General features: G+C 40.7%; 1 protein-coding gene across 3 annotated transcripts; it reads right to left on the reverse strand.

Moving 5' to 3' along the window:
- Positions 1-713: 713 nt before the first annotated feature.
- LOC134865920 (ATP-dependent 6-phosphofructokinase, platelet type-like) lies at positions 714-24,405 on the reverse strand. Of its 3 annotated transcripts, XM_063885757.1 has the most exons (23): positions 24,141-24,405; positions 18,629-18,702; positions 16,730-16,807; positions 16,118-16,307; positions 15,721-15,886; positions 15,551-15,595; positions 15,275-15,383; positions 14,138-14,233; positions 13,463-13,555; positions 13,158-13,283; positions 12,392-12,456; positions 12,018-12,087; positions 11,102-11,248; positions 9,636-9,706; positions 9,140-9,227; positions 7,290-7,442; positions 5,551-5,703; positions 4,182-4,346; positions 3,335-3,396; positions 2,567-2,678; positions 1,936-2,035; positions 1,725-1,830; positions 714-1,612 (listed from the first exon to the last, which is right to left on the reverse strand). In XM_063885757.1, exons 1-23 carry the CDS (start codon positions 24,244-24,246, stop codon positions 1,462-1,464), a joined length of 2,526 nt encoding a protein of 841 aa, XP_063741827.1. In that variant the 5' UTR covers positions 24,247-24,405; the 3' UTR covers positions 714-1,461. The 3 variants fall into 3 exon arrangements, with proteins under 3 accessions (XP_063741827.1, XP_063741830.1, XP_063741828.1); XM_063885760.1 differs by lacking the exon at positions 7,290-7,442; XM_063885758.1 differs by lacking the exon at positions 5,551-5,703.
- Positions 24,406-25,860: the final 1,455 nt, after the last annotated feature.

Raw genomic sequence — 25,860 nt, forward strand, 5'->3', positions numbered from 1 at the left:
TGCAAACACTGTTATAAAGGTGTGTCAATATTGGATTTATTTTAAATGCAGAATGTTCTTTATTAAAAAGCATCTGAATTCATATCTCAAATCTACAGAAAATAATTCAGATTTAATTTACTTTTTATTTGTAGTATTTAATTGATTTAGTCTAATTAATACTGCTATTTGCAATAGCCCATAATGTCAATTATTTTCCCTTTTTAATAATATTTTTTAATGCTAATTCAATAGGAACTGTTTTTGGGACATATTCAGGACTTTTCTTTACACATGTCTTTTTCCCCCGACGTACTATAGTGACTTTTTTCATATTTTTCAGCCATAAAATAAGAACCACCCTTTATGTAAACCTAATTTAAATCAAACAGGGAGAATATAACCTTTAAATTACACAAACCACCAGTGCAAATATTAGATTCATTTGATGAATGAATGGTCTTGTTAATCAGCTTCTGAATTAATATCTAATTATTTCACTTTTATTTGTTACTGTTAATTGATTTTTACTCATTAGATTTGCATGCATTTATCAAAACCTCTTGCAACAGCCCATAATGCACATCAATTATTTCCCCTTTAATTATATATTTCACCACAATCAAGACCTTGCATCATAACCTTCAAGGTAAATATTAAGAAATATGGAATAATTGACCGTTTTCTTCGTCCCTCGTTATAATCAGAGTTACAGATGGATCTCACTGAGACACTTTCAACACAACTGTTTTATTACTCTGTGACAGGACACACACACACACACACAGGCTTCAGACGTTCTCCTACATCGACAGCAGGATGTTACAGACAGCACAGCAGGAGGCCACATACAAAGCCCAGAGTGGAGCACATGGCTACAGGAACACCACACACACAAGCTCACACACACACTTAGCAGGTGATAGGACACACACACCGTCAGCTAGGCTCACTAAACTTCCGATTTTCATGATGGTCGACACTTTTAGCAGGCTTTACATGGACAGCATGAGATCTTTGTGGCAGAGATCTCTTTAGAAGCAGCTGGAGGACATTAACTTAAACACGGGGCTTAAAGTGCAGGAGACAATAATAAAAGTGACAAAATCTGGACTTAAAAAGCAGCGTTTACGTGACATGATTTACGCTCAGCTACGGTTTCAGGACTAAAACTCTCACAGTACATAACAAGGAGAGGTTATATAGATAATAAAGCGTTTAACGTCTTTCATTGTGGAGCTAGGAGAAGAACAACGTTAGCTCTAGCTACCAAAAGAGCTCCGTTCCAAATACTGTATCCTCAAATTTATCAGCTCAATTTCCTCATCTTTAAAACAGATCCCAGGACTTTACCGTACGATAAAATGTTTTAAAATGACCAACTATCTTTAATTAATTTGCAGTCAATCAGCGGTCGCTCAGTCGTAGTGTGGAGCTTCAGTGAAGCTGATTGGTTGTCTCCCCTGGCAGTGAGTGGGTTATTCAGACGGAGGGTTTGCTCTCTTTGGGTCGGACCCGGGTCACGTGCTCCAGCTGACCGGAGTCGGACACGTCGTAACTCGTCTTGTACTTGGCTAAGATCTTCATCAGGGGGCGGAGCTTCAGCCACCACTGCTCCTTAGGGATCCTGTGGCTGAGGAGAAACACCGAGAGGGGTTTTCATATTAAATTATAGTACATATACTCAGTTGAGCCACAATGCACTCTAGCTGTGAGGATATAACATTTAAGAGTGTGTGTCTTACACAAAGTCCGTCTCGTCTCGGAGCTGAGAGACCGGCTGGAACACCATGGCTCTGCGACGCATCCCCAGCAGGCAGGCCGTGTCCTCTGAGTTAGCAAACACTTGCCCTGCAGGGAGAGAAGCGCCAGAGTTTAGGACAAAAGACAAACTGCACCCTCTCATACACGGACCAGAAGTGAAGGAACCAAGAGCTGGATGTCTCAATGCGTTACCTCCTTTGTAAGAGTCCTTGAGCGTCCGGGAGATCCACTGGACGGCTTTAGCGGCGACTTTAGTGCCGAAGTTTCTGTCAAAGGGTGACGGAGCTCCTCCCTGGGAACGGGACAGGGAATAGGGTTAGATTTAAAACAAGAATGGGGAATATAACAGACAAAAAAAGGATACTCTTATGGAATATGTAAGATGATAAGCGACGGATTTAAATAAATACAGGAATTACTGTTGAAGAAAGAGCATGATGTGTTTTTGTAGACGTTATTTATGTAGAGAGACTTAAAACCTAGTCCTAAGGAGGTTATTTACAAAGGTTTTTCACAGATGTTTTGTATTTTTTATTGAGTTGAGTGTGCTCTCTGTAAAGAAATAAAATATACGTTACTCACAAAACAAAGTGAGAGTTTTGAATTATTATTTGGTTCCCAGGGTGTGGATATTTTATCTCTTAATTTCAGGATGGAAGTGAGTCCCTAAATCATAGGTACCTAAACGGGTTGCAAAAAATAAAGCGTGTGCAGTAAAGTGTATATATGTGTGTGTGTGTGTGTGTGTGTGTGTGTGTGTGTGTGTGTGTGTGTGTGTGTGTGTGTGTGTGTGTGTGTGTGTGTGTGTGTGTGTGTGTCTTACCTGCTGCATGTGACCCAGGATGTTCTTCCTGCAGTCGAACACTCCTTTCCCCTCCTCGGTGTACAGCTGGTAGATGAAGTCAGTGGTGAAGTTCTCATTGGAGTTCTCATTCCTAAAAAGCACACACATTACAAACACAATATGTGAAAGGGTTTGTAAATATAAATAAAGAAACTATTGGAACTTCTTTCTACCAAAGAAACAGATACCCATGATCCATTGCCAATTTGCTAAAGTGCCCTTGAGCCTGGGCCTTTTCTTTACTGCTCTGTTATTATATAGGACAGATCAGCTTTGCGCCTGCAGGGATTCTTGCAATGCACCAGCGTGCTTAAATTAAATCTTATAGGTATGAAACTGTGCAGGTGCAACCTCAGCACAGACACGCAAAGTCACCTACACACACCGTCCAAAATATAACACTCGTCCCATTTCCACACGGCTCCGTCCTGCTGGGAGCACTTTACCCGGCGTGATGGTGCAGAGGACCGAAATAGACCCGATAGATGACGGGAAGTTAAGTGTGTGAGGTCGATTAGCTGTCAGAGACCTTCAAAACACATCGGTGGTGTGTACTGGAATGAAAACTAATGTTTATTTACAGTAATGCATCACGGAATAACGATTATTTACCATTACAAATAGTCAGAAATATTTATTTTGTCCCATCTCCCACTCAATTCTACACACACACACACACACTTTCATGCAAAATCCAGAAGGCTGAAGAGTGTGTGTGGCCAGGTAATGCAAAAGAAACAGCCTCACCTGAGCACCAGTCCTCTCTGGATGGTCGTCTTCATCTTCTGCGTCAGATGCTCCACGTTGGCCTGAAAAACACAGAAAAAAGTCCCGCGTTAAACCGGAGCGCTGCAACCTGCACGAGCAGCGGGAAAAGTGGCAGTGTGGAGAGGGTGCAGGGGGGGGGTTACACCACCAGGGGGCGCCATGTCTGCTGGTTTACAGTGGGCTTAATACAACAGATTCTTTAGCTTTTTGTTTCTCATATGGAGTAAAATCTATTGACTTCAAACAAATATATTAGTGTTTTTGTAGAAGAGTGAGGTTATATCATTTACGTGCATGTTTATTTCTAACGCCACTTGATTGCATATAAAAAACAATCATTATAATAAAACATTTATTTTGTAAGCGCTTTTACAGATGCTCAAAGTCACTTAACAAAGGTAAGAATGAATAAAGTAAAAGTCACATTAAAATCAATTCATTCTGACAGTAAATCAACTGCAGTAGATCCAAAGTGAGTAGAACAAAACCAGAGTAGATGTGTGTGTTAGGTGAAAGAGTTGTGGTTAACTGAGCAGAGTTTAAATGTGACAGTCCAGACAACTGTCACATGACCTGATCCGTCTGTAATGGGTTAGTGATGCAGTGCAGATTTAATACCACGTTTCCTCATACGCAGAGGCTCATAATCTGGGTCACCTGCACACTGAAACATGCAGTAACAGAGCCAGGAGGAGACTCTCAAAATATATCCAACTGAGGTTAAATTAAGGCTCTGAAATACGAAGAGGAACTGCTCTTAAATCCACCAGAAGAGAGACTCTACGTTGCCTCAATCCAGGAGTTCTTTTGGCCTCCTCTCTCTGACCTGCAGGTCCCGGATGTCGAACGGCTCCTCGTAGATGTAGACGGTGTCGGCGCCGGCTGCCAGCCCCCCCACGGTGGCCAGGTACCCGCAGTACCCCCCCATGGTCTCGATGATGAAGACCCGCCGCTTGGTGCCGCTGGCCGACTGCTTGATGCGGTCGCAGGTCTGAATCACACGCAGATTAAACCATTGTTACCAGAAACACCGGGGAGCTGTTCACTGAAGGAGAGCTGAAATGACTCACTCATAATAAAGTATTCATTTCATTTAATTAGTAAGTAAATAGTGAGGGTTTAAAATACTTATAGCTTTCGGCAGTCGATGTAGCTAATCAGAATTTTGAGCTAAACAAATCTGATAGGAATTTGGATGTATGTCCATAAACTACCTCATAAATAATCAGAATAATAAACGTTGCATATGATCAGCTGCAGCTCTATTTTAGCAAGTAAACTGAGTAAACATGCAGATTTAATGACCTTTTTGCAGTCTCAGAGTCTCAGTGATGCACAGGTTAACTCCGTATTGACTACTGAAGAAAATAACATAACGCCTTTATGCAAAGTCAAAATACTAACATCATCTATGCTGAGCTTGAATAGTGATGTAGATAACTCACATTTTATAACTGGCCTTCAGTACAGATTGAAGACTAAGACATGCCCTGTTCACTTGCTTATTGAATTGAAAGCTACATTTTATTTTGAAAAACTCAAAAACAGTTGTTGGAAGATGATATGAAAAACTTTAAGCATCTGTCTCTGTATTTACTTTAAAATAATGACAGCATGCGCTCTTTACCAAACTGTCAAAATGACATAAAGGTGTGCAACATCAAATATTCTCAAAATAAAAGCTTCTCTTTCTTTTTTTTGGAGATAGATTAATTGAATGTGTCTCACTTTCTTGATGCCAAAAGAAATGGGACACATGTGGGTAAAGATTCCCTTCTTGTAAAACATAATTGAAGTGTGTTCATTGGTATTTATGTCAGAGTTAACCTGTGCATACTGGCTCTTCGTTAGACAGAAGTCTAACCTTTCTAGTATCAACAGAGCAGCGGGTAAACTTTTTACAACCCAGAATAAAAACAAGTCACGGTGCACTCTTGAAACACACAGCATCACACACTTCACTGGCAGGAAGACACAGGTAAAGATCATCAACACAACATAACAGCAGTCACTGACATGCAGGTGCATTATGGGAATTAGAGTTCTGTTCATCAGGATATTTGTACTCACAGATTGCAGATTTACTCCTGCTCTCACATTCAGATTCTTCCACAAAAACTGAACTTGGGAGAACAATTTCACTCTCTACATAATTGTGATTTTCCTGCTGTTTTAATCTCTATTCTGGCCCTTACCTCCACGATGGCGTTGAGCGACGTGTCGGCGCCGATACTGAGGTCGGTGCCGGGCACATTGTTACTAATGGTAGCAGGCAGCATGCACATCGGGATGCAAAACTCCTCGTGGTCGACCCGGGCCTCGAACAGCTCCAGCAGGGACTCAAAGGCCTGAAGGCCGTGATACAGCGTTAGACCAGCAGGGGGCACACTGAATATCTCAAGGTGTGTTTGTGATGAGGCTACAGGTGTCAGAGGCTGCTTCATGGTGCTCAGTGCCTCCCTTTACCTGTTTCCTTCAGTGCTGACATTAAATTGGTTGTATATTCAGGTGTGTCCCAATTCCTTAGTACATAATGAATATTTAAGGTATGTTTTAGCAATGCATTTTCACATTCATTATACTATTTATGCATGAAAAAAAAACTACATTTTCCACTATTTATCTTGTGTTAAGGGCCAACATCTACAAAATCTTGTATCCACACAACACATAAGACCTCCTAACGATTTCTAATGAAGAGTTTTTGGCTCAAATGTCCCAGTTTAAGAGAACAACCACTGAATATGAACCACTGGAACTAATTCTGCACAAATAAATACGTATATTTGGTGATTTTTTTAATGAATCTAAATATAATCTTAGGAGCTGTCCAAACCCTGAAAATAACATGAAATATTTCTCATTTTAAAGATGTTATCCATTCAGAACTTATTCCTTTAGTCCATCGGGGTTGAAGGACACAAGTAAAGGGAGGAGTTCTTCAAACTGAGACCATGAAGCTCTGTAAAGTGTGTGTGAGTGGATGGTCTGCAGTGTGTGTGCTGCTGGCTGGCTCTCTCCATTGGACCATTGGACGGGGGCTTTGGCTTCCCATTGGCTGACAGGAGATGGGATGGGGGCAGTGTGTTGGGAGGGGGGAGGGGTTGGGCCTCGGCCGAGCTGAAGCGGTGTTGACGCGACAACAACAAGATAAAGATTAGGGCGGCTCTCCGGAGGACGAGGGCGACGTTTCCTTTTATGAGAAAGAATGCACAGACCTCTGTGAATTCACACAAACAATATCCAGACTGCGATGCAGGACTCCTACCTGCCTACAGAGCACGCACACACACTCTCTAAACGTGCCTACAGAGCATGCACACACACTCTCTGCACGCTCTGACCCTTTGCCATTTGGATGCCGCTTCAGCGTCCCTGTTGCACTGAAGCACATCGCCCGCCATCATCTGCTGTTTCCACGACAAACATGGGAGGGAGCCGCACAAACACGCAAGGGCCACGCAGGGAAAACATGCCACAACATTCCACTGCATGCACTTACCTGGGGCCCCCGCTGACCGGTTCGCATCCTGCTACAATCAGCAATAAGGGATCCTTCTGTATGATGTTGACTTTCTACTCTTTCCTTTGACATGCAGCTGCAACCAAACCAACAGCTAAAGTCCCCGGCCCTGTCCGCATTGCAACATAGATTGTTGGAAATATTAGAAATAAGGACGTTAAATAGTGTAATCTATCCCTATTTTATAATTACTGTTCTGATGGTTTTGTTTATGTGAAGTCGTTCACTGACAGTAACTCATCAAAAACCTCCTGATTGTTTTTATGAGAATGCGAGGTGTCCATCAGGGAGGCCCCATCTGTCACAGGCTGGATGGTGCGTGTTAAAATCCCAATCACACACACACACACACACACACACACACACACACACACACACACACACACACACACCTGATCCAGCCACACTTACATCAGTAATGGCGTTCAGAGCCGTGTCTGAGCCAATGCTGAGGTCTGACCCCGGGATATTGTTGGAGACGGTGGCGGGGACCATAACCATGGGAATACACAGCTCGTTATGTGTGCTCCGCGCCGCTGAGAGCTCCAGTAATCCCACGTAGGCCTGAACAGCAAGAGCCACAGCTTAGTGTTTGAGGATGTGCAACACAGGGATGAGGAAGGGGAGAAGAGTGAAGAGGCCGAGAGGTCCAAACAAGTGCAATGGATGTGAGGACAGAGGACAGTTTTTAACAAAGTTATGATGGTAGGAGCTTTGAATCTGTAGCATTTCTACATTAAATAATGCTAATTCACACATTGTTGTTCATGCATTTTGTCTTAAAAGTTTTTTAAAAATGCAAAAAAGTGAACAAATGATTATCAGTTTGGTAAACTTTGGAGTTCTACGGCCAATTATATATAAAAGAACATTTATTTGAGCATTTCCATTGAGTTGTTTCGGTATTTGTTTAAAATTTAGCAATAAGTAGCTTTTCTATTTGCTATGGTGTGCATAGCGTTGTAGAATACCAGTGTGTAACATACTGTAGGGCTGCTCAATTTGGATAAAATAAGTCATTGTAATTATTTTAATTGGTATTATAGTTGCACAATGATTACCAATACTAGAAGGATCGATCCTTTCTGAAACTGTATTCACATTATCATAGAAAAAGTATGGATTAGAATCCAATTGTGATTTTTTTAGGATGATCTGAGACATTACTGCAGGAGCCCATAATTCAGTCAGACATTTTCCCATATTTAGCTTTTACCAAAGAAAGCTCTTACTGCGATTTGGATAGTGCACTTTCAATCAAATGTTGAATAATTGTGCAGCCGAAGTTCATAAAGAAGCATTTCCCCATCTATGAGTCACTAAAGACCAAAACTCCTCTGAGAACTCTGCAGAAGTAACTATGAACATAAAAATGTGGATTTTGTTTAGGTGTGTTGAAGACGCAGACCTGTGGTGGGCGGGGCTTATAGAGAAGGCGCTTGAGGGGGGCGGGGCTTGTTGGTGCCAGATATGTAGTAGTAAGATCAGAGACAGTCATGGAGGGAGCGACAGATTAAAGGGCTGAAGGACTGTGGTGGTGGGAGGAGCCAAGAGGAGAGAGCCAGACCAATCACAGTGGAGAATGAGACACAGACAGGAAGTAGACGTACTGTAGCTATAGAGACACGGAAGAGGCAGTGATCATTTAATGGCCAAGCTTTTTTTTTACATCGTTTTTAATCCTAATTTATTTACTTTTCATACAGAATTTTAAAATAGGGGTCGATTAGTGATGGAAGATACCTTTTTCCAGTATTTTCTCTTAGTATTAGGGATAAAACTAGCGCTGGGATGAATAGAAATCCATCAAACATCCAAATATTTCTGATTAAATTTGATATTTTACATTCAAATCAACCCAAGGTTTTGGCTGTGCAGCTTGGCCACGAAGTGAGAACCACATGAGGATAGACGAGGAGAGAGCTGACAACATTTAGATGTGTTTTAAATGTTTTCTGAGGATATGGTTATACAGGAAGTCCACAAATGTGTTGAATATTGAGATTTCTTAAAGAGCAAATCAGTGGAATTAGCAATGTAAACAACTCAACACATAGTGCTTGTAAAATACTGAAAACAACCTAATGAATGAGCAATAAATGAATCAAAATACTCTTTTAGATTAGCTTTTATACAATTACTAGTAGCTAGTTCACACTAAACACACTTAGAAGTAAACATTAGTACTGAAAAATAAAGGAAATACGAATATTGACTGACTAATAAAACATTATGCTGAAGGATCAGGTGAAAGTACGTACCTCAAATCCTCCGATGACCAGCAGGGCGTTGATGTTGTGGATCTTAATCTGCTCAGCGATCTCATCCAGATGTTTGCCAGGGAGAGTTCTAGCACAAAGGAAAAGACAGAGGTCTTAAAATGTGGATTTTGTTTAGATTTTTAATCAGAAAACTGAGAAGATGTTTATAAAATGTGTCGTAACGGTGCAATTTCACAGAAAATATGTATCAATTTCGGTTGAAATACAGCAAAGTCTAAAGGGTGTTAAGATTGGGTAATTAAGCTAATTGAGGTTCAATACCAAAATGTTGTTATTGACTCTACACTATAGTTATTTTTACGGTTAGAAATCACGAGTCTAAAGCAAAAAAACTGGATCTTTTGAGATATTTGAGAGAAAGAAAAGGAGTTTTGACATAAGGAACAATCAATGAACACAGGATTTTGAATCACCTTTAATATCGTCACTTTAATTATGACTGATCTTTAGGTCTGAATTACACATCCACACTCACCGCTTGGTCCCGAGCAGGGAGCCTCCTTGGCCCGTCCAACCACCGACGTCTCCCCATTTAATCTCCTTGATCTGGTAGTAAAAACACATTAACCTCAACATGCACACTTTACACTTAACAGTACATTTATATTTGATTTGATATTCCATTCCACTATGTCTATCTGTATATCTCTTATTTTTATTCCTAATTATTTCTTTTGCTTCACAGTGTATTTTGCTGCTGTAATTCTGATTCTGATTCTGATCACAGGTCATTCCTTTTTATTTAAACTACTTTGAGTGATGTGGAATGTCTAGACGAACAGGGACGCTGATGTCCAGACTCATATCTCTGCATAGCACTTAAACGTGGAAAATTCCCAGTATGGTTAGGATTCAAAACTCCTTTCTCAGAGGTGTGTTTCACGTATTAGTACCCTGCATTCCTTCTCGTCTCTGTGCTGTTGCTCTTTCTCTGTGCCAGCGTGTCTTCCTCTAACCGGCAGCTCTGGAATACAATCAGCGCTGCGCTTAGTCTGGTTTTCAGCCGAGGATCACGGCTTTACTTTTCAAATCAAGTGTAATCCTCCAGACACGATGATAACTCTCCTCTCTTTCAACAGCCTCTGTCTGCACAGAGGAAAAGATGTGCTGTGTGTTCATAGGAACTGTGTGTGTGTGTGATGCTGTGGGAGCAGAGTAATTGGCTTACAGTAAGTAGCGCTGTTTATCTGGGCACGCTTGAATCTTATCTCAGCGACAGCACCGCCACGTTCCTACTGCCCTGATAAAGTCACTATGACCTCTGAGTAATCGAGCTTACCCCTATTGTTTACTTTGAATAAACGTAAGCACGTATGGACGCATTCATGGAAAACTAAAGATGCATGATTCGAAATCTGGAGGATGTTTGAGGGATCATTCTGCAGCTCATCGTGCTTTAACAAAAATACAGAAGATGAAATGATTTGAGTTTTTCTCTGCAGCTCTAACATACTTTCAATACTTTCATACATATATTCCCTTGTACAAATGTAGTGCTTCCAGTTTCAATATTGCACTTGTCCAATCTGGGTTACATTTTGCCTCATTGTGCAACCTTGTAGTGGATCGCTGAGGAGCCAAAGGCACCAGATGTAATGTGGATTATGCTGGAGGTGCAGGGTGAGGTAAGGACTCAGAGTGAAGGCGGAGAGGCCTGACTGATCTGGTTTTGAGATATTCTCGTCAGCGGTGTCGAGTTCAGGCGGTTATTGTTCTGCAGATACCTGAGTAGCGTGGCAACACAGTGAGCACAGCGTGACGGTGATATTTATCTAGCCTGAAGAAACTTCTCTTGAGTCCTCACAATATTGACAGCCGAGCTTTGCAAGATATTCCATAATGGAGTATCTGTTTGTGTTATTTTTTTCTAAAAATATTAAGAGTTTGCTGAGTATATGTTTAGTATATAAATACCTAGTTGTGTTTCTCAGCGTCTCGTACCTGTCCCTTGTAGAATCCCTCGAAGCCGTCGTTGATGGCGAACATTTTGTGTCCTTCAGTGATTCCCACTCTGACGGCAGAGCGCACGGCGGCGTTCATCCCTGCAGCTGGAGCGCCGACGTTCAGCACCGCCACGTTAAAGTTGCTCTGCGGAGGACAGAGGGCCGCAGTCACACACACACACATTACACACTCCAAACAGTACGACTTCAGGTTAAAACATCCAAGCTTTGTCACATCTTCCCTCCTCAGGTGCGAGGCTTTCATTCACTGTACATTCACCATGTACAGCATGAGGATAGGGCTGCAGAAGATGGTGTACCAGCAGCTGTTAGAGGCTTTATGATTCATTTCCAGGCATTGGAGACAAGCATTGAGTTCTGCAGACATGAAGTAGGCAAAACTAACTTCTTCTTTTTGACTTTTATCACCACAGGATTCGTCTGCAAATGGAGAATTACTGTTCTCCATCTGCACTGCCTCATAGTCCATGTCTCATTAACTGCTGAGGCTCCAGGCAGACTTTGCCTCAGAGCAGCAGCAGGCAAAGATCAGCTCGCATGCAGGAAGCAACATGCCGCCTGAGACGCAGAGGAGCAGCAGCTGTCCTATCATCAGAGGCTAAAAATAACGGCGGCAAAATGCAACATTTTACTCACTATCCACGAGTATCCTTGCTATTCAAACTCCAATAATCGAGCAGGTAGTGGAGTTTGAAACGTTTTAGGATGTAATTCAAAATTGCTGCACACAAAAGACTACAGCACCCAGAATGCACCTGACCGGGAAGTACCTTAAGCTATCGTTCAAGTCTCAAGAGCCGCTGGTGGAAAGATACATTAGGATGAATAACACTGGGATTATCTTGTGATAGATATGTGAACAAATGCTGTGGTTTGGTTGTGAGGGAGCTTACATTTGGAAGTTCAGAATCTGCTTTCCGGTGCGAGAGGAGTCTGTAGGTGGACAGGTTGTTTTCAAAGCTCCTGCAGGTAGATAAATAAACAAGGTTAGCCAATGTGCAAAACCCACAATGCATGTGAGCTCGGTTACTGATGGTGTCAAAGCCTTTAGAGTCAGTTAGAAATCAATGCAAACCGAATCAGGAATCTGTGCAAGAATTCTCAAACAGGATGAAAGCAGAAGAACAAAGAGAGACATCTGCACAGTAAATGATGCTAGCGCTCCGTTAGCTCGTTTTAAGCCTCATCTGTTTAGTCTAATTTTCTAACTTGTTTGTCAGCAAATTAATCTGATATATGATCTTATCAAAACCAGTTTGAAGCATACCTGCCACGCAGTCTCACAGCCTCTTCAAACTTCTTCTCATCCATGGCCTTCTGCACCTCCTGGGTCTGAGGACAAAACACAACAGAGTTTCTCCATCACACACATCTGAATCTGCTTTATCTGCCACATGTGCTTCTCTGTTGAGACAAGTTTCTGGATCTGTTTCATAACGGAAATGTTTGTTGTCTTGTCTGTCGGTAAATGGTTGGCTGGGTTGCTGTCGAACTGGGAGCACCCTGACCCAATGATCATGAGAACTATTCTACCCGACGACTCTGCTGTTTTATTTCCCACTGATTAAAATATCTGTTTTTAACATGGAGCTGTGATCCAAAGTGCTTCAAAAGCTATATTTTAACCAATAGAAGTTATCATATGTTATCTTATATTTATTGGACATTTTGCTGTTAATGTACATGTTTTTTTCCAATCTAATTACATTTTATATTGCACATTCTTTATTTAATTTCTTATTTTGAAAGAAATATTTGGATATATTATAATATATAATATTATTATTATTATTATTATTATTATTATTATTATTATTATTATTATATTAATATATTATTATTTTTTATTATATTAATATATATATATTTTTTAAGTCGATTTAATTTTATTTTTTTCTAAAGTGTTAAATGAAGTATTCTGATTCTGACTGATTGATTATAACAAAACATAAAGTCTAAGAAGAGGTCTTTTCTGTACTACACAGTGCACACCTTAGTGTTACGTACACGTACACACACACACACACTCTTACCATCTGCACACACTCCATCAGTGGGAGTCGAACTGCCTGGTTTCCGACCAGAGACACGACGCAGGCCGGGGTGGTGGCCGAGGCCTCCAGCAGCGCCAGCACCGCCTCCACCCCCATGCGGCTGGCCTGCAGGGGTCAGAGGTCATTGAGAGGTCAATACTGAGAAGCAGCATGTCTTTAATGTTAGTAAATAAAACATCTGGCGTTTTCCGAGGATTGAAACTTGGACTGAAAACGTTTAATTTGGACTTCTGTACGAAAAATGTTCACATTAAGTTTACTTTAACAGCTTTTTCATGACTCACCAGGATCCTGTCGAAGGCCGAGGGGGTCCCGCCTCTCTGCACATGGCCCAGGATGGTGACCCTGGTGTCAAATCCCAAGCAGCGAACTACCAGCTGGATACAGAGGGAGAGACGGATAATGACATATAGTGAGGATGAAGTGCTTCATACAGGAAATACATACAGTAGTGTCCTGTACGCTGTACAATAAAAGCTGTTCCATGTTTTAATTATTAAAGGGTTTCACTGATAAAATGACAGCTTTAATTGTTATTTAAGTTTAATCAAATTAAAACGCAACTCAGCAATCTAATATCCTTCATTTCGTGCATGCATGAATTAAATGGGGACCATACAAATATAAAAACATAAAAAACCAAAGGAAAAATCAAACGTCATGCGAGCGAATGCAAAAAATCGGGCACGCAAAAGTGACCTTGGCTTATTAAAAATTAAACATCAAAGGGACAGATAATGGGATTCTAAAAATAGGGATATATGGTGTCAAGAAAACATAAGGGAGTGGGTATTTTAGTAAAGAAATATTTGCATTAAACTATCAGATAGTGTGAACCATCAACGAAACAAACCATGAAGTAATAAACTCATGCATGTGTTGGAGAGTGTGTGGAGAGTGTGTTGAGAGTGTGTTGAGAGTGTGTGGAGAGTGTGTTGAGAGTGTGTTGGTCTGCTCACATCTTTGATATAGTCTGGAGTGATGGCCTTGTTGTGGCTGTCTATGGCTCCCTCTGCTACTATGATAATGTTCAGCCTTTTCTTATCGGCACGGTTCTGCAGGGATCAGAAGAAACACAAGCTTTAGAAATCATGACAGAAAACATTTTGCATTTCCAAAACAAAAACATGCATTTACAGGAAAACCTTTACATCATGAATAAACCAGGATATTTATTTGGTTAATTTCAATAGTGTTTACTTGTCTGACAGTTTATATATTATTTATTTTTATGCATATATATCTTTCCTCTAATGCCGGTTTGTTTTTACTTTGAATTCTGTTTCTTCTTTGAGGTGTCTACACATGCATTATATTGTATTATGCTGCTGCATCACAAACATTTCCCAGTCTGGGATTAATAAAGTGATGTTTACCTTTCTTATTAAGTTAGGTAGCCTTTTTTATTCAGGAAAGTGTCTGAGAGTTTTTCACCAAATGTGTGTTTTCATCTTCATGAAGCATTGGAAAACTTTAAACCCTCCACTGTCTAACTCTAAGGATGTCCTGTTTGCTATGCTTGCAATCTTCTTCTTCTTTCCCTCTTCAAAGCCAAGTCACAGACGCTTAAAATACACATTACTGCCCCCGGTGTCCGTCAGTGGCACATTACATAATTACATTTTATATTGCACATTCTTTATTTAATGTATTATTATTATTTAAATATATATTATATACACACATTTTATAATAACAAAAGATAAAGTACAAGAAGAGGTCTTATTTTCTTTTCGACTTGGGATTTTCAGGCAGACACGCCAAGGTATCACGTGGTGGTTAAAGTGTACTGAAACAGTGTGAACGTCTATTACATACATTAATTATATATTATATAACAGTTATGATGACAGCTTTTGTATATTCTGATCATTTTAATTAATTATATGTTGCTCATTTGGCCCCGAAATGAACAAAAAATATTCACAACTTTTCATAAAGGGCAGCGAAAGTTAATATAGTGTTTGTGTACTCACATTTAGTACATATTATACATCAACATAATTCTAAATGAAAACCGTGTGTGTGTGTGTGTGTGTGTGTGTGTGTGTGTGTGTGTGTGTGTGTGTGTGTGTGTGTGTGTGTGTTTGTGTTACCTCAGACAGTTTCTGACACATGTTGTCCTCCCAGCCGTCCTCTGGGGGCATCTCAGGGATAAGCACCCAGTCCGCCCCGCAGGCCAGAGCACTGACCAGAGCCAGGTACCTGTATACACGCACACGCACACGCACACGCACACACACACACACACACACACACACACACACACACACACACACACACACACACACACACACACATAGAGTTAGTTTTTATATGTCTGGTGTATTTATCTCTCTGTTATGTACTCTAATATCAGGTGAGGAGTTTACCCGCAGTGCCGGCCCATGACCTCCAGCACAAAGGTCCTCTGGTGGCTGAAGAAAGAGGGAAAAACAAGACATTTTTTACTGATTAAGTTAAATAGTCGTGTCATGTCTTGTATTGCTACATCTCATCACATGTTGCTGTAACAAAATGTCTCCTGTGAGGGTGTGTTCACCTCTGAGCCGTGGTCATGATGGCGTCCACCACCTCGATGATCCGGTGCAGGGCCGAGTCGGTGCCGATGGTCATGTCGGTGCCGCAGAAGTCATTGTCGATGGAGCCGACCATGCCGACGATGTGCAGCTCGGAGTGACTGAGCGCCGCCTCCTTATCGATCAGACCTGACACGCAAGAGAGGGAGGATAAATACTCTTTACACCTGTCTTTCTAACAGACACCAGCGGCCACTTCTGTTAGGACAGGTGCCGGTCAACGTGTCCGGGAAGACTTCAATGTCTTTGATCAAATATTATCTGAAATAAGTAAGCTAGCCCTCCAGGGTACAGATTTTAAGTTGTCAGATTTTCCCGGTTAAAGTCTGGTGAATCTCAGCAGATAGAAACACTCCTCACCCTGCTGCTGCAGCTCCTCCAGCAGGCCGCTCCACTCTTCTCTGAACAGGTTGGCCCCGGTGAGGCTGCCGTCCCCCCCGATCACACACAGGTTGGTGATGCTGTGCTGCACCAGGTTGTGAGCGGCCTTCAGGCGGCCCTCGTGGCTCCGGAACTCCTTACAGCGTGCGCTGCCGATCACCGTGCCGCCCTGAGGGGAGACAGACACACATTACAACATGACATCACAGTGTCTTACATCGCTCTGATTTGCAGCTATAAATCTTATTTCTAATATTGCTCATCCACACCATCTTTTTCCACTGTTGCTCTGCATGTAATCCATTTTACACAGTCAGGCTGACAATGACAAACAGTGGGAAGGTCTAATGAAATCACAGACTCATTTTGCCCACAGCTAGAAAGCCTCACTTCCAATGATCGTCAGAGAGTCCACCAGCACAGCAGATATTGCGCAGTGTTGCCTCGGCACAAACTGCCAGAAAGCAGCTACAGATAGCTTAGAATCTACAGACTATACAGGGTACAGTGTCTTCAACGATAGCTGTATGAAGGAGCATCATGCATTAATATCTGGAGTCTGTGTGAGCTGCAGCAGGAAGTGTGGCTCACCACTTGCAGCATGCTAGAGACGCTTTCCCACGTCGCCTCTTTGATGTTCTCTGCTCCGTCCACCATGCCCTGGTAACCCTGAGAGCAGAAACAACACATCGTACATGTTCACTGGATGATTTATAACTCCTATAGAAACAATCATTTGATTTAAAATCCTCATTCATTCTATAACATGTCAAAGAAATCCACAAAATGTGTTATGATTGCAAGTTTCTTTTACCAATCAGCCCGAAACATGAACATATTTAGTTTACTATTACATAAAACAGCAGATCCTTGGATTATAGACAATATTCTCAAAGATTTGTTTAAACAAATTGGTGTTAAATTACTACTTATCGCCAAATGATAATTGGTAACACAAAGGTTATTGAGCCTACAGCCGACGAATGAAAGCCTTGGCATTGCAGCATTAAAAACTGGGTATGTCTGGCGACTTTCAGGGGAAAAGACCACAAACATCTAGTGTTGTGTTTTCCAGACTGGACTGCAGGGAAGTTGATTTTTGTTTATTTTTCAATCATAGATGAACAGGCAAAGAAAGAGGCATGAAGACAGCCAATGAAGCCGCTGAAATAAGAGCAACATCCAAAGAAAAAGACACAAATTCAACGTTCAGAAGAAGGCAGGCAATAGCAATAAGCTACTACACAGAGCCTGGGGATTCATTTCCTGAGCAGGATCCAGGAGGGGAACTGGCATCAGGGACTTGAACCGGACACCCTTATGTTCCCAAAAATGATCCTAGAGGCTCAGCTACCTCCACCCTAAAGTGAGTTTCCTTTACAGGAATCAAACCCGAGCTTAAGAGACCCAATTCCCCCCCACCAGATAACACACACTGTTTACATCTCTGGGAAGTGGCATCCAAAAATCACACCTGCACCACTTGTCACCCTCGGTGCCGACATGGGAACTTTTATTTTTAAGTCAATGTTGATGTTGTGAACAATGATCCAAATTAGCAGCCGGCGTCCGACCCAAAATAAAGCCATCATGTCTCTCAGCTGTCATTACTCTCAGCCCTGCGGTCATCCGAGGCTGATGAGGACGAGTGCAGCCAGTGGAGGATGAATGCTGCCCCTGGTAAGCCAATTATGAGTGAGTGTCATCTCAATCTGCCACCTGTGGCGTCAGCGCAATTGACACTGCACGTATTGTCAGACACTCAATATCAAACAACTCCAAGATAAGAATGAAACAGGGATGTATTTGTAAGAAAACCTTGAGCTAACTAGTGCTAACCACAGATCCTAACCTCTCTTAAGCTAATGCTAACCACAGATCCTAACCTCTCTTTAGCTAATGCTAACCACAGATCCTAACCTCTCTTTAGCTAGTGCTAACCACAGATCCTAACCTCTCTCACTAGCTAGTGCTAACCACAGATCCTAACCTCTCTCACTAGCTAGTGCTAACCACAGATCCTAACCTCTCCTTAGCTAGTGCTAACCACAGATCCTAACCTCTCCTTAGCTAGTGCTAACCACAGATCCTAACCTCTCCTTAGCTAGTGCTAACCACAGATCCTAACCTCTCCTTAGCTAGTGCTAACCACAGATCCTAACCTCTCCTTAGCTAGTGCTAACCACAGATCCTAACCTCTCTTAGCTAGTGCTAACCACAGATCCTAACCTCTCCTTAGCTAGTGCTAACCACAGATCCTAACCTCTCTTTAGCTAATGCTAACCACAGATCCTAACCTCTCTTTAGCTAACGTTAACTACAGATCCTATTTCAGGCGTCTCACCAAAAACCCATTAAAAAAAACTTTTGACCTAAGAAGAGGAACTTGGCACTTCCAAAACGCTCACTCATGTTGGATTTAGGACTCATTCCTGGTCAGTATCTCACAGTGACGAACACGTGTGTAACCTGATCTGGGTCATGCCTCACCTCGTGGATGAAGTAGACCTTTGCTCCCACATAGATGCCCATCCTGACGACGGCCCGCACCGCCGCGTTCATCCCTGTTGAGAGACAGAGGGGAGGGTTAGAGGTCGACATGGATGTTTGCTATGGTGTGCAAATAGCAGACACATGGAAACAACTCCATGAATAATTTAAAGCATTGCAGGACAACAAAACAAATGGAGAACTTCAGAATGTAATGCACGTGTCACCTCAGCAGATGCACTGACAGCCTGTCCTTAACTAAATGCATGCGTATTCTACAAATTAAGCCCAACGCAAGTTAAGAAGGTCATCTTTACAAGACACGAATAACTAAGATGTTTCCACCATCAACCGACAACAGGTGCTCTATTGATCAGGAGGCATGGCGCTACAGGAATAGACGGAGACAAGAAACCAATGGCTCTTGGGTCTATTTGTGACTTCTACCGGTGAGAAGCAGTTGCATGGTGTGGTTTTTGTGTGTTGCTTTATGTAAGGCTTTGGCCAATATGATGTGTGTGTGCCCTGCAAGAATTCTATTGTAACCCTAACCCTCACACTCCCCTCTGAATGTGCTGGGTTGCAGTGCCTCACACTCATGAGTCATTGCACTGCTTGTGGCTCATTTACAATGTCTCTATTTACTTTTTATCACATCCGTATTTATCTATACATGTCTAAACCCTGCACCTTATATTTGTTCTGTTGTGTCAGTTCATTTAAAAGGAATGCGCTTTATTACTCTTTGCACTTTCTGGTTGGATGCTAATTGTATTTTGTACTAAAAAAAGCTTGTGCCTAACGGACGTTTAGGTGCTCACTCTCTCGTGCACGCATTAAAGACCTTTGTAGGACTCAAATACCAATATTGTGTTTGTGCATTGTGTTGCCCATCATCTTTCGAAGAGCTGCAACAACAGAGGAAAGAGGAAAGAGCAACAGAGCGGCAACTAATCTGTTGATCCCAGTTCCTCAAAGTCCAAGATTTTAACTTAAATCACTTGTTTGGTCAGTCTGAAACCCAACGATATTCACCTTAGTTTGATAAAAAACGGAGAAAAGCAGAACATCTCTTTAGTTTAGAAGCTTTAAAATACTTTCCCAACATTCTTGCATGAAAATGAATCTGAAATAATTAAAGAACCATCAGAAATGAATATTTATATTTATATTAAAAAGAAGAAGATGTACTTTTCTTAATCTCCGTGGGGGAATACGAGAATTCTGCATTTGACCCATCCTTGTGTTAGGAGCAGTGGGCTGCCATATGTACGACACCCGGGGAACGGTGCTTTGCTCAGGAACACCACCGTAGCACTTGGTCTTTCGGTGACTTGAATCTTCCAGTTCCCAGGCCAAGTCTCTAACCACTTAGCCACCACCGCCCCACAAAACTGTATATATGTATATCTCCAAGCAGAAAAAGGTTGTCATCTGTAATGCATAATTGAATTTTCCACTAAGCGAAACCAAAGCTTCCTTTTTTAACTCAACCTTGGATAAAGGACAAATGAATAATGTCAAAACGGATCGCGTCTGAGGTAATTATTCAACATAAGAGCTTAATAGAGAGTGAGTCAGGAGGCAGGCAGAGCAGCAGACATCAGAGAGGGGGGACAGGAGGATATTGGGCCACATTTCAAAGTGTCTGTCGGAGCACTTAGTGAAATTAGAAAGTAGACCGGCTGTAAATCTCAGAGAGACGGAGATCAACATGTTGATTTGTTTAAGTCTCCATCAGCAGACTGAGGCTGAAACGCTGCTGGATTAAATAAAAAGTAGACGTGGTTTGATGTATTGTTGATCGTGCATGCAAGTGAAAGACTTAGGATCCTTTAAAAAGACTTTAGGCTGAAAACAGAATTACCGCTGCAATGTGTGATCCTTTCTGTAATCGGTAACGACGCGATTACTTTCTTTAATGGTTTAATCTACGAAACGTCATAAATGTACACAACAGAAATCTAATTAGTTCTCCAAAGTCAAGCTAGAGTTACCAAATTGCTACCAAAAAGGGTCTTAAGACATCAGAACAACCCATTCGGATTATTAGGAAGTCTTCTCCGATATGAAATGAGGTTTTATGGAGTTATGGAAGATTTTGCTTCATAATTTCAGGCTGCATGAGTGCAGCCAACACGCAGCACAGCGGCACAATCTGCCACCAGAGCGTTTTCTGCCAGATTTCCTCCCACACCACAGGCTGTAAACAACCGTCCCATTCACTATCTGCAGGGTGAGCATGGGATGTGACTACTCCTTGGATGACAATGTGATCATTTTTGCTCTGTTGAGGCAAAAGACAGCCTTGCATGTACACTTTATTTCACTGAGAAGATCACAGGAGAACTGCTAAGAGCTCTGAAACATTATCCAAGGATTATCTGACAAAATATTTAAAGAACAGCTTTATTTAAAGACATGGATTTGGGAAATTTCCCCCTAGCGCTAGGATGAGGGAAAAGGTTTCATAAGAGCAGACACAGCTGATCTCTATGGCACAATGAACTACAGCTTCACACCATTATTTATGATGTTTAATGGATCAATTTGTTCATTATTTCCAGCCAAAACCCAAAAGATATTCAGCCTGCTTTTGTGTTTTTGTGAGAGAAAATGACTTTAACGTTAATCAAGTATTTCAGGAGGGATATATCAGATTTTGTCCTGAAAACGTCTTCAATTTTCAGTATGTTTTCCCCAAAAAAATATCTCAAATTTTCTGTCATTTTTCCTAAAAATATCTAACAGTTCTGAAATGTTTCCCAAATATATTTGACATTTTTCTGGAATTTTTCCAAAAGATGTCTCTAATTTTCCGTCATGAGTAAAAACAGTCAAATATCTTTTGGTATTTTTAAAAATCAGATGGCGTTGCATTTCTAATCTGTGAGTTGTTTCTTTAACTTTGACCTGCTCTCTGTGACCTCACATAATTAGGAGGATGCAGGATTAAAGCACACAGAGAGGTTTCCTTCACAGCAGAAACAAAGTGTGCAAGCTGTGCAGAGTTGCTAAGAGACCCCGAAGAGCCCTGATTGGTCAAAGGGGTTCTGTGCAAACATGTGAAAGGGGTTTTAATTGGAGAATGGGTTTACCAAAAAAGGCAACCGCAAAATAATGAGGTTAATTCACTGATGATGTGTAACGGTGACTAATGCATCCTGTTTCACATCTCACCGTGTGTGTGTGTGTGTGTGTGTGTGTGTGTGTGTGTGTGTGTGTGTGTGTGTGTGTGTGTGTGTGTGTGTGTGTGTGTGTGTGTGTGTGTGTGTATCTTTAATTGTCCATACAACATAGTTTTATTTGACTTTTAAATGTCCTCTATGATTGGGAATGCAGCTTATACTCTAAAAGTACATATTAAATCAGATGGATTTAATAGCAAGTGAATATACCTATAAATCCTGACATCAGTACTTTTCATAATTGGTTATTCTGTATGTTGTACTTGGCAAATGCATGTATTGGTTGGTAAAACTATATGTTGGTTATCAATCCAGGTCAATTCTAGGTGTAAACATGCTCATAATGCTGGGAAATGCACACATGTATTACAGTAACGGATACTGTATCATGTCCACTTCCTTTTTGTATCATGCTGCTACTTGTGTTTTACCATAGATGTATACTGTATTTGGTCTACTATCTTTATTAATTGTGTCCTTTTTAAGAATGTACATTTCTCCTCTGTGGGAGGAACAAAGAGTCTTTGATTTCTGATAATGCATGATGGCTTTTTTACATGTTGTACCTGAAGTTTTATTTAACATCTGGAGGAAGTACTATCTATATTCTTTTTTTTTCACATCACATTAATTCAATAACTAAAACCATGTGTTCAGAGACATCCTATGACCCTGAGCCGGTAGTTATGAATGGAAGAAAATTAGGACATGATAACGCATGCCTGCCTCTCTTCATCCTCAGGTGCCAACAGATCCAAATAAAAGCAGCTGCTGTCAGGACGAAAGTGTGTGATACTACACTGTAATATCAGCTGATACACTGCAGTGACAGACACTACATATGACTGACTGAGGACACACACTTTACATCACAGCCTGTAAGCTAACAATAGCTGTGGGTAACACACACCACAGTATCGACAGTATAGATTCTCCATATAAGGACATATAGCTGGTTATAAGTATAAATGCATGTTCTGGTGATGTTTCAGGAACACGCTGAGACAGTAATGAGGATTTGAAACATTATTTATAGGGATGACATTTCATCTTATTTGCATTTGTTAGATTTCTTGTCTCTTCTCAACCACATTGCAGAACACTGTGTACTAGCAGTTTCTCACGTAGGCATTACAACTCACATCCCCCAACCAGACCGGAAGGCAACGTAAAACGCCTTCAAATGAAAAGCACTGCAGCAAAATTGTGCATGTGGAATATTATTCTGAAAGGTCTTCGTGGAAGTAGATGTTTTTGTAAGTCTAACTTCACACTGGTCCTCTCACGACCCATCCTCAGTGATGCAAGACACGTGTTTCCACACATTTACTATGATTTATCAGCTCTTATTCTGAGGGGAAGTCCACTATTACTACTCTAACTCACTTTGAATCATTGGTATTTTTATTTTAGGATACTGTATTATAGGGATACGTAATGCAACAGGAAATATGACTCCCAGGCAGGTCTTAGTCACTAAATATTGCCGTTGTATACTGAAAAAATTATGGGAATACTACTGTATCATAATGATTCATTTGGGTTAGTAATCCAATTTCATTTCCTGTGCACAATGTCACAGATGCATGCACAAACACAAACGTGCCTTTAATGCAGACAAACACACCCCATCCTAAAGAAATGGTGCAGGATGCATGATAAGGGTGGAGACACAGTGTAAAGGGAGATGTCTTTTACATTATTTGACTCTCACTATCACTTGTTGCTTGTGCTGCTTCCCAAATGATCCAAAAACACCGACCTGGACTCACGTTAGCAGTCCAGGGTAATTAATAGAATAGAATAAAATAGAATAGAACACTTTAAGGTTATCTTTGTGATAGATATCCAAGCATCCGTGTGAACAGTAAGTGAGACAGGAGTGCAAATGGGAGATCAGCTGTTGCATAAGCACCGTTTGGATTAAATTCATTCTTAATAAATAATAAGGTGAAATACAGTGGCAGCACATTGAAAAATATAAATGTATGCTTATAAAACATAGCATTTTTTAATTTATTTTATACACTAAGACTTTACTTTGTTTTTTTACCGCACCATCATTGACTTCACAGGAAAGAGTGACCATAATGTAACGCTTCCTTTATCGGACAAGTGTGCGGCTATACATTCATTATCGGACACGTCGTAAGGCTAACGTATTTCTATCAATTCTCTCATTGAATATGGACGGTTTTTAATGACAGCGCTGTCAAAAAAACCTTGTGAACATAGGAAATGTAACACATATTGTTCTGACGGTCACATTAAGTAGAGTGTGTGTGGTGATGAAATGAGTACAACTGTCCGATAATGGAAACTACCTTGGGCATCTCCTCCGCTAGTCAGCACCGCGATGCATTTCCCAGCCCCGGATAAATTCTCGAAGAATTTCCGGGTGTCCTGCCGCTTCGGAGCCGCGCCAGACATGCCTGTCCCCGGTCCCTGTGAGCTTTCCTCCAGGAGTAAATAAAATGCACAATTCAACACCCTCTCCTTTTCCTGCAGCGGAAAGTTGAAACAGAAATGTTGTGTGTGTGTGTGTGTGTGTGAAGATGCTGTTAGACCGCAGTGGTTACCGCCCTCTAACTGCACGTACACACCCCCTGCCAAAGATTGTGAAATGAGTAAGAAGACCCACTCCATGCTTTATTATTATTATTATTATTATTATTATTATTATTATTATTATTATTATTATTATTATTATTACTATTATTATTATTATTATTATTATTATTATTATTATAAACAAGACATGAGACAAAAGGAATAAATAAAATAAAAATATTAAAACAAATAAACAAATAAATGAAAAACATAAATATAATAATAATAAATACAAAAGGATATTAAAGATTAAAAGATCAATTTATTTTATTTAATAAAGGTAATGTTGCTAATAAAACTATACAAAATAATGTAAATTTAAACCTATAAAAGCTATAAGTTAAATGAATTTCAAAAAAACAATTAAAAGATGTAATATATTTATTTAATTCATTAATAGTTAGGGAACACAGAAAAGTTAGCTTAGCATTATTGAAATTAGAATATGAAAGAATAACATGTGTTTGGCTTTTTTAAAGTAAAATATAATGCTTTAAAACTTAGAAAAGTCTCAATAGTCTCACGGTCTGTAAATACCAACAGTGAGACGTCTTCACTTTTTCTAGCCCTCTTTGGTCCTCACGATCAGGGATTCCGAGCCAAAGCCAGAGAGCCAATGAGAGATGAGAATGTTTGACTGACAGGTACATTATCCAATGGGCGTCAAGATCACGTACTGCGGAAACTAATTCCAACAAATTGCAGCCCAGAGTGTTGTCCGGAAATAATCCGCTTCCTGTAACATATTCTCTGTGAGTCAAACACAACAAGTGAGTAATTTGACAGCATTAAAGTAGAAATGATGCCATACAAAGGACATCCATTACAATGATAAATATGTAATGGTAGCAGCGAAGACTGAATGTAAAAACAAATATCACATATGTTATTAAACTGTTTATTGGGCCACTCATCAGTCACTCTCTAATGTCTGTTATCTATGAAAGACCCCAACGCTAACATATCTTTATGCAATCAGTCTTAAACATTATTTCTTACCTTTATAAGTAAAAATACTTTCTGACCTTCAAGAAGTCATTGACCTTGAGCAGTCTTATGCACACTGCAAGCTCTAATTCAATGATGGTATCTTTCAAATTAAAGTACTTTTTGGTCATATTTCATAGTTGTATATTCATGACTAAAAGGTTATCTGAGAGTAAGTCCTGGCACACCATGCTGCTGCTGTGTGATTGGATAGAGAGGACCACACAGACGACGTCCGGTGCTGGAACAGTTTCAAGTTCCTCTGCACAAAGAAGAGGAAAAGTAAAAGAGTTTGCGCGTGACTCATTGTTGTTGTGGCTCACATGTGCTCTTGTATATGTAGATGTGGTAAGTTCTCTAGACATATAGGACAAGTTTAACATCTGATATAAGGGACTTTTGGGGTACCACATGAATCTGAGTGTGTCATTCAAACTGTTGTTCTTA

The sequence above is a fragment of the Eleginops maclovinus genome, chromosome 6 (assembly GCF_036324505.1).
Source record: "Eleginops maclovinus isolate JMC-PN-2008 ecotype Puerto Natales chromosome 6, JC_Emac_rtc_rv5, whole genome shotgun sequence".
In the NCBI taxonomy this organism is placed as follows: domain Eukaryota; kingdom Metazoa; phylum Chordata; class Actinopteri; order Perciformes; family Eleginopidae; genus Eleginops; species Eleginops maclovinus.

Bases quoted from the DNA above. Each gene is read 5' to 3' on its own strand.
- LOC134865920 (XM_063885757.1), bottom strand. From the start codon at position 24,246: ATGTCTGGCGCGGCTCCGAAGCGGCAGGACACCCGGAAATTCTTCGAG. The intron at 11,249-12,017 runs GTAAGCTCCCTC...TGTCCTCCGCAG, and splicing joins CAGATTCTGAACTTCCAAAT to AGCAACTTTAACGTGGCGGT. The intron at 9,707-11,101 runs GTACGAGACGCT...TTTTACTACCAG, and splicing joins AGGGATTCTACAAGGGACAG to ATCAAGGAGATTAAATGGGG.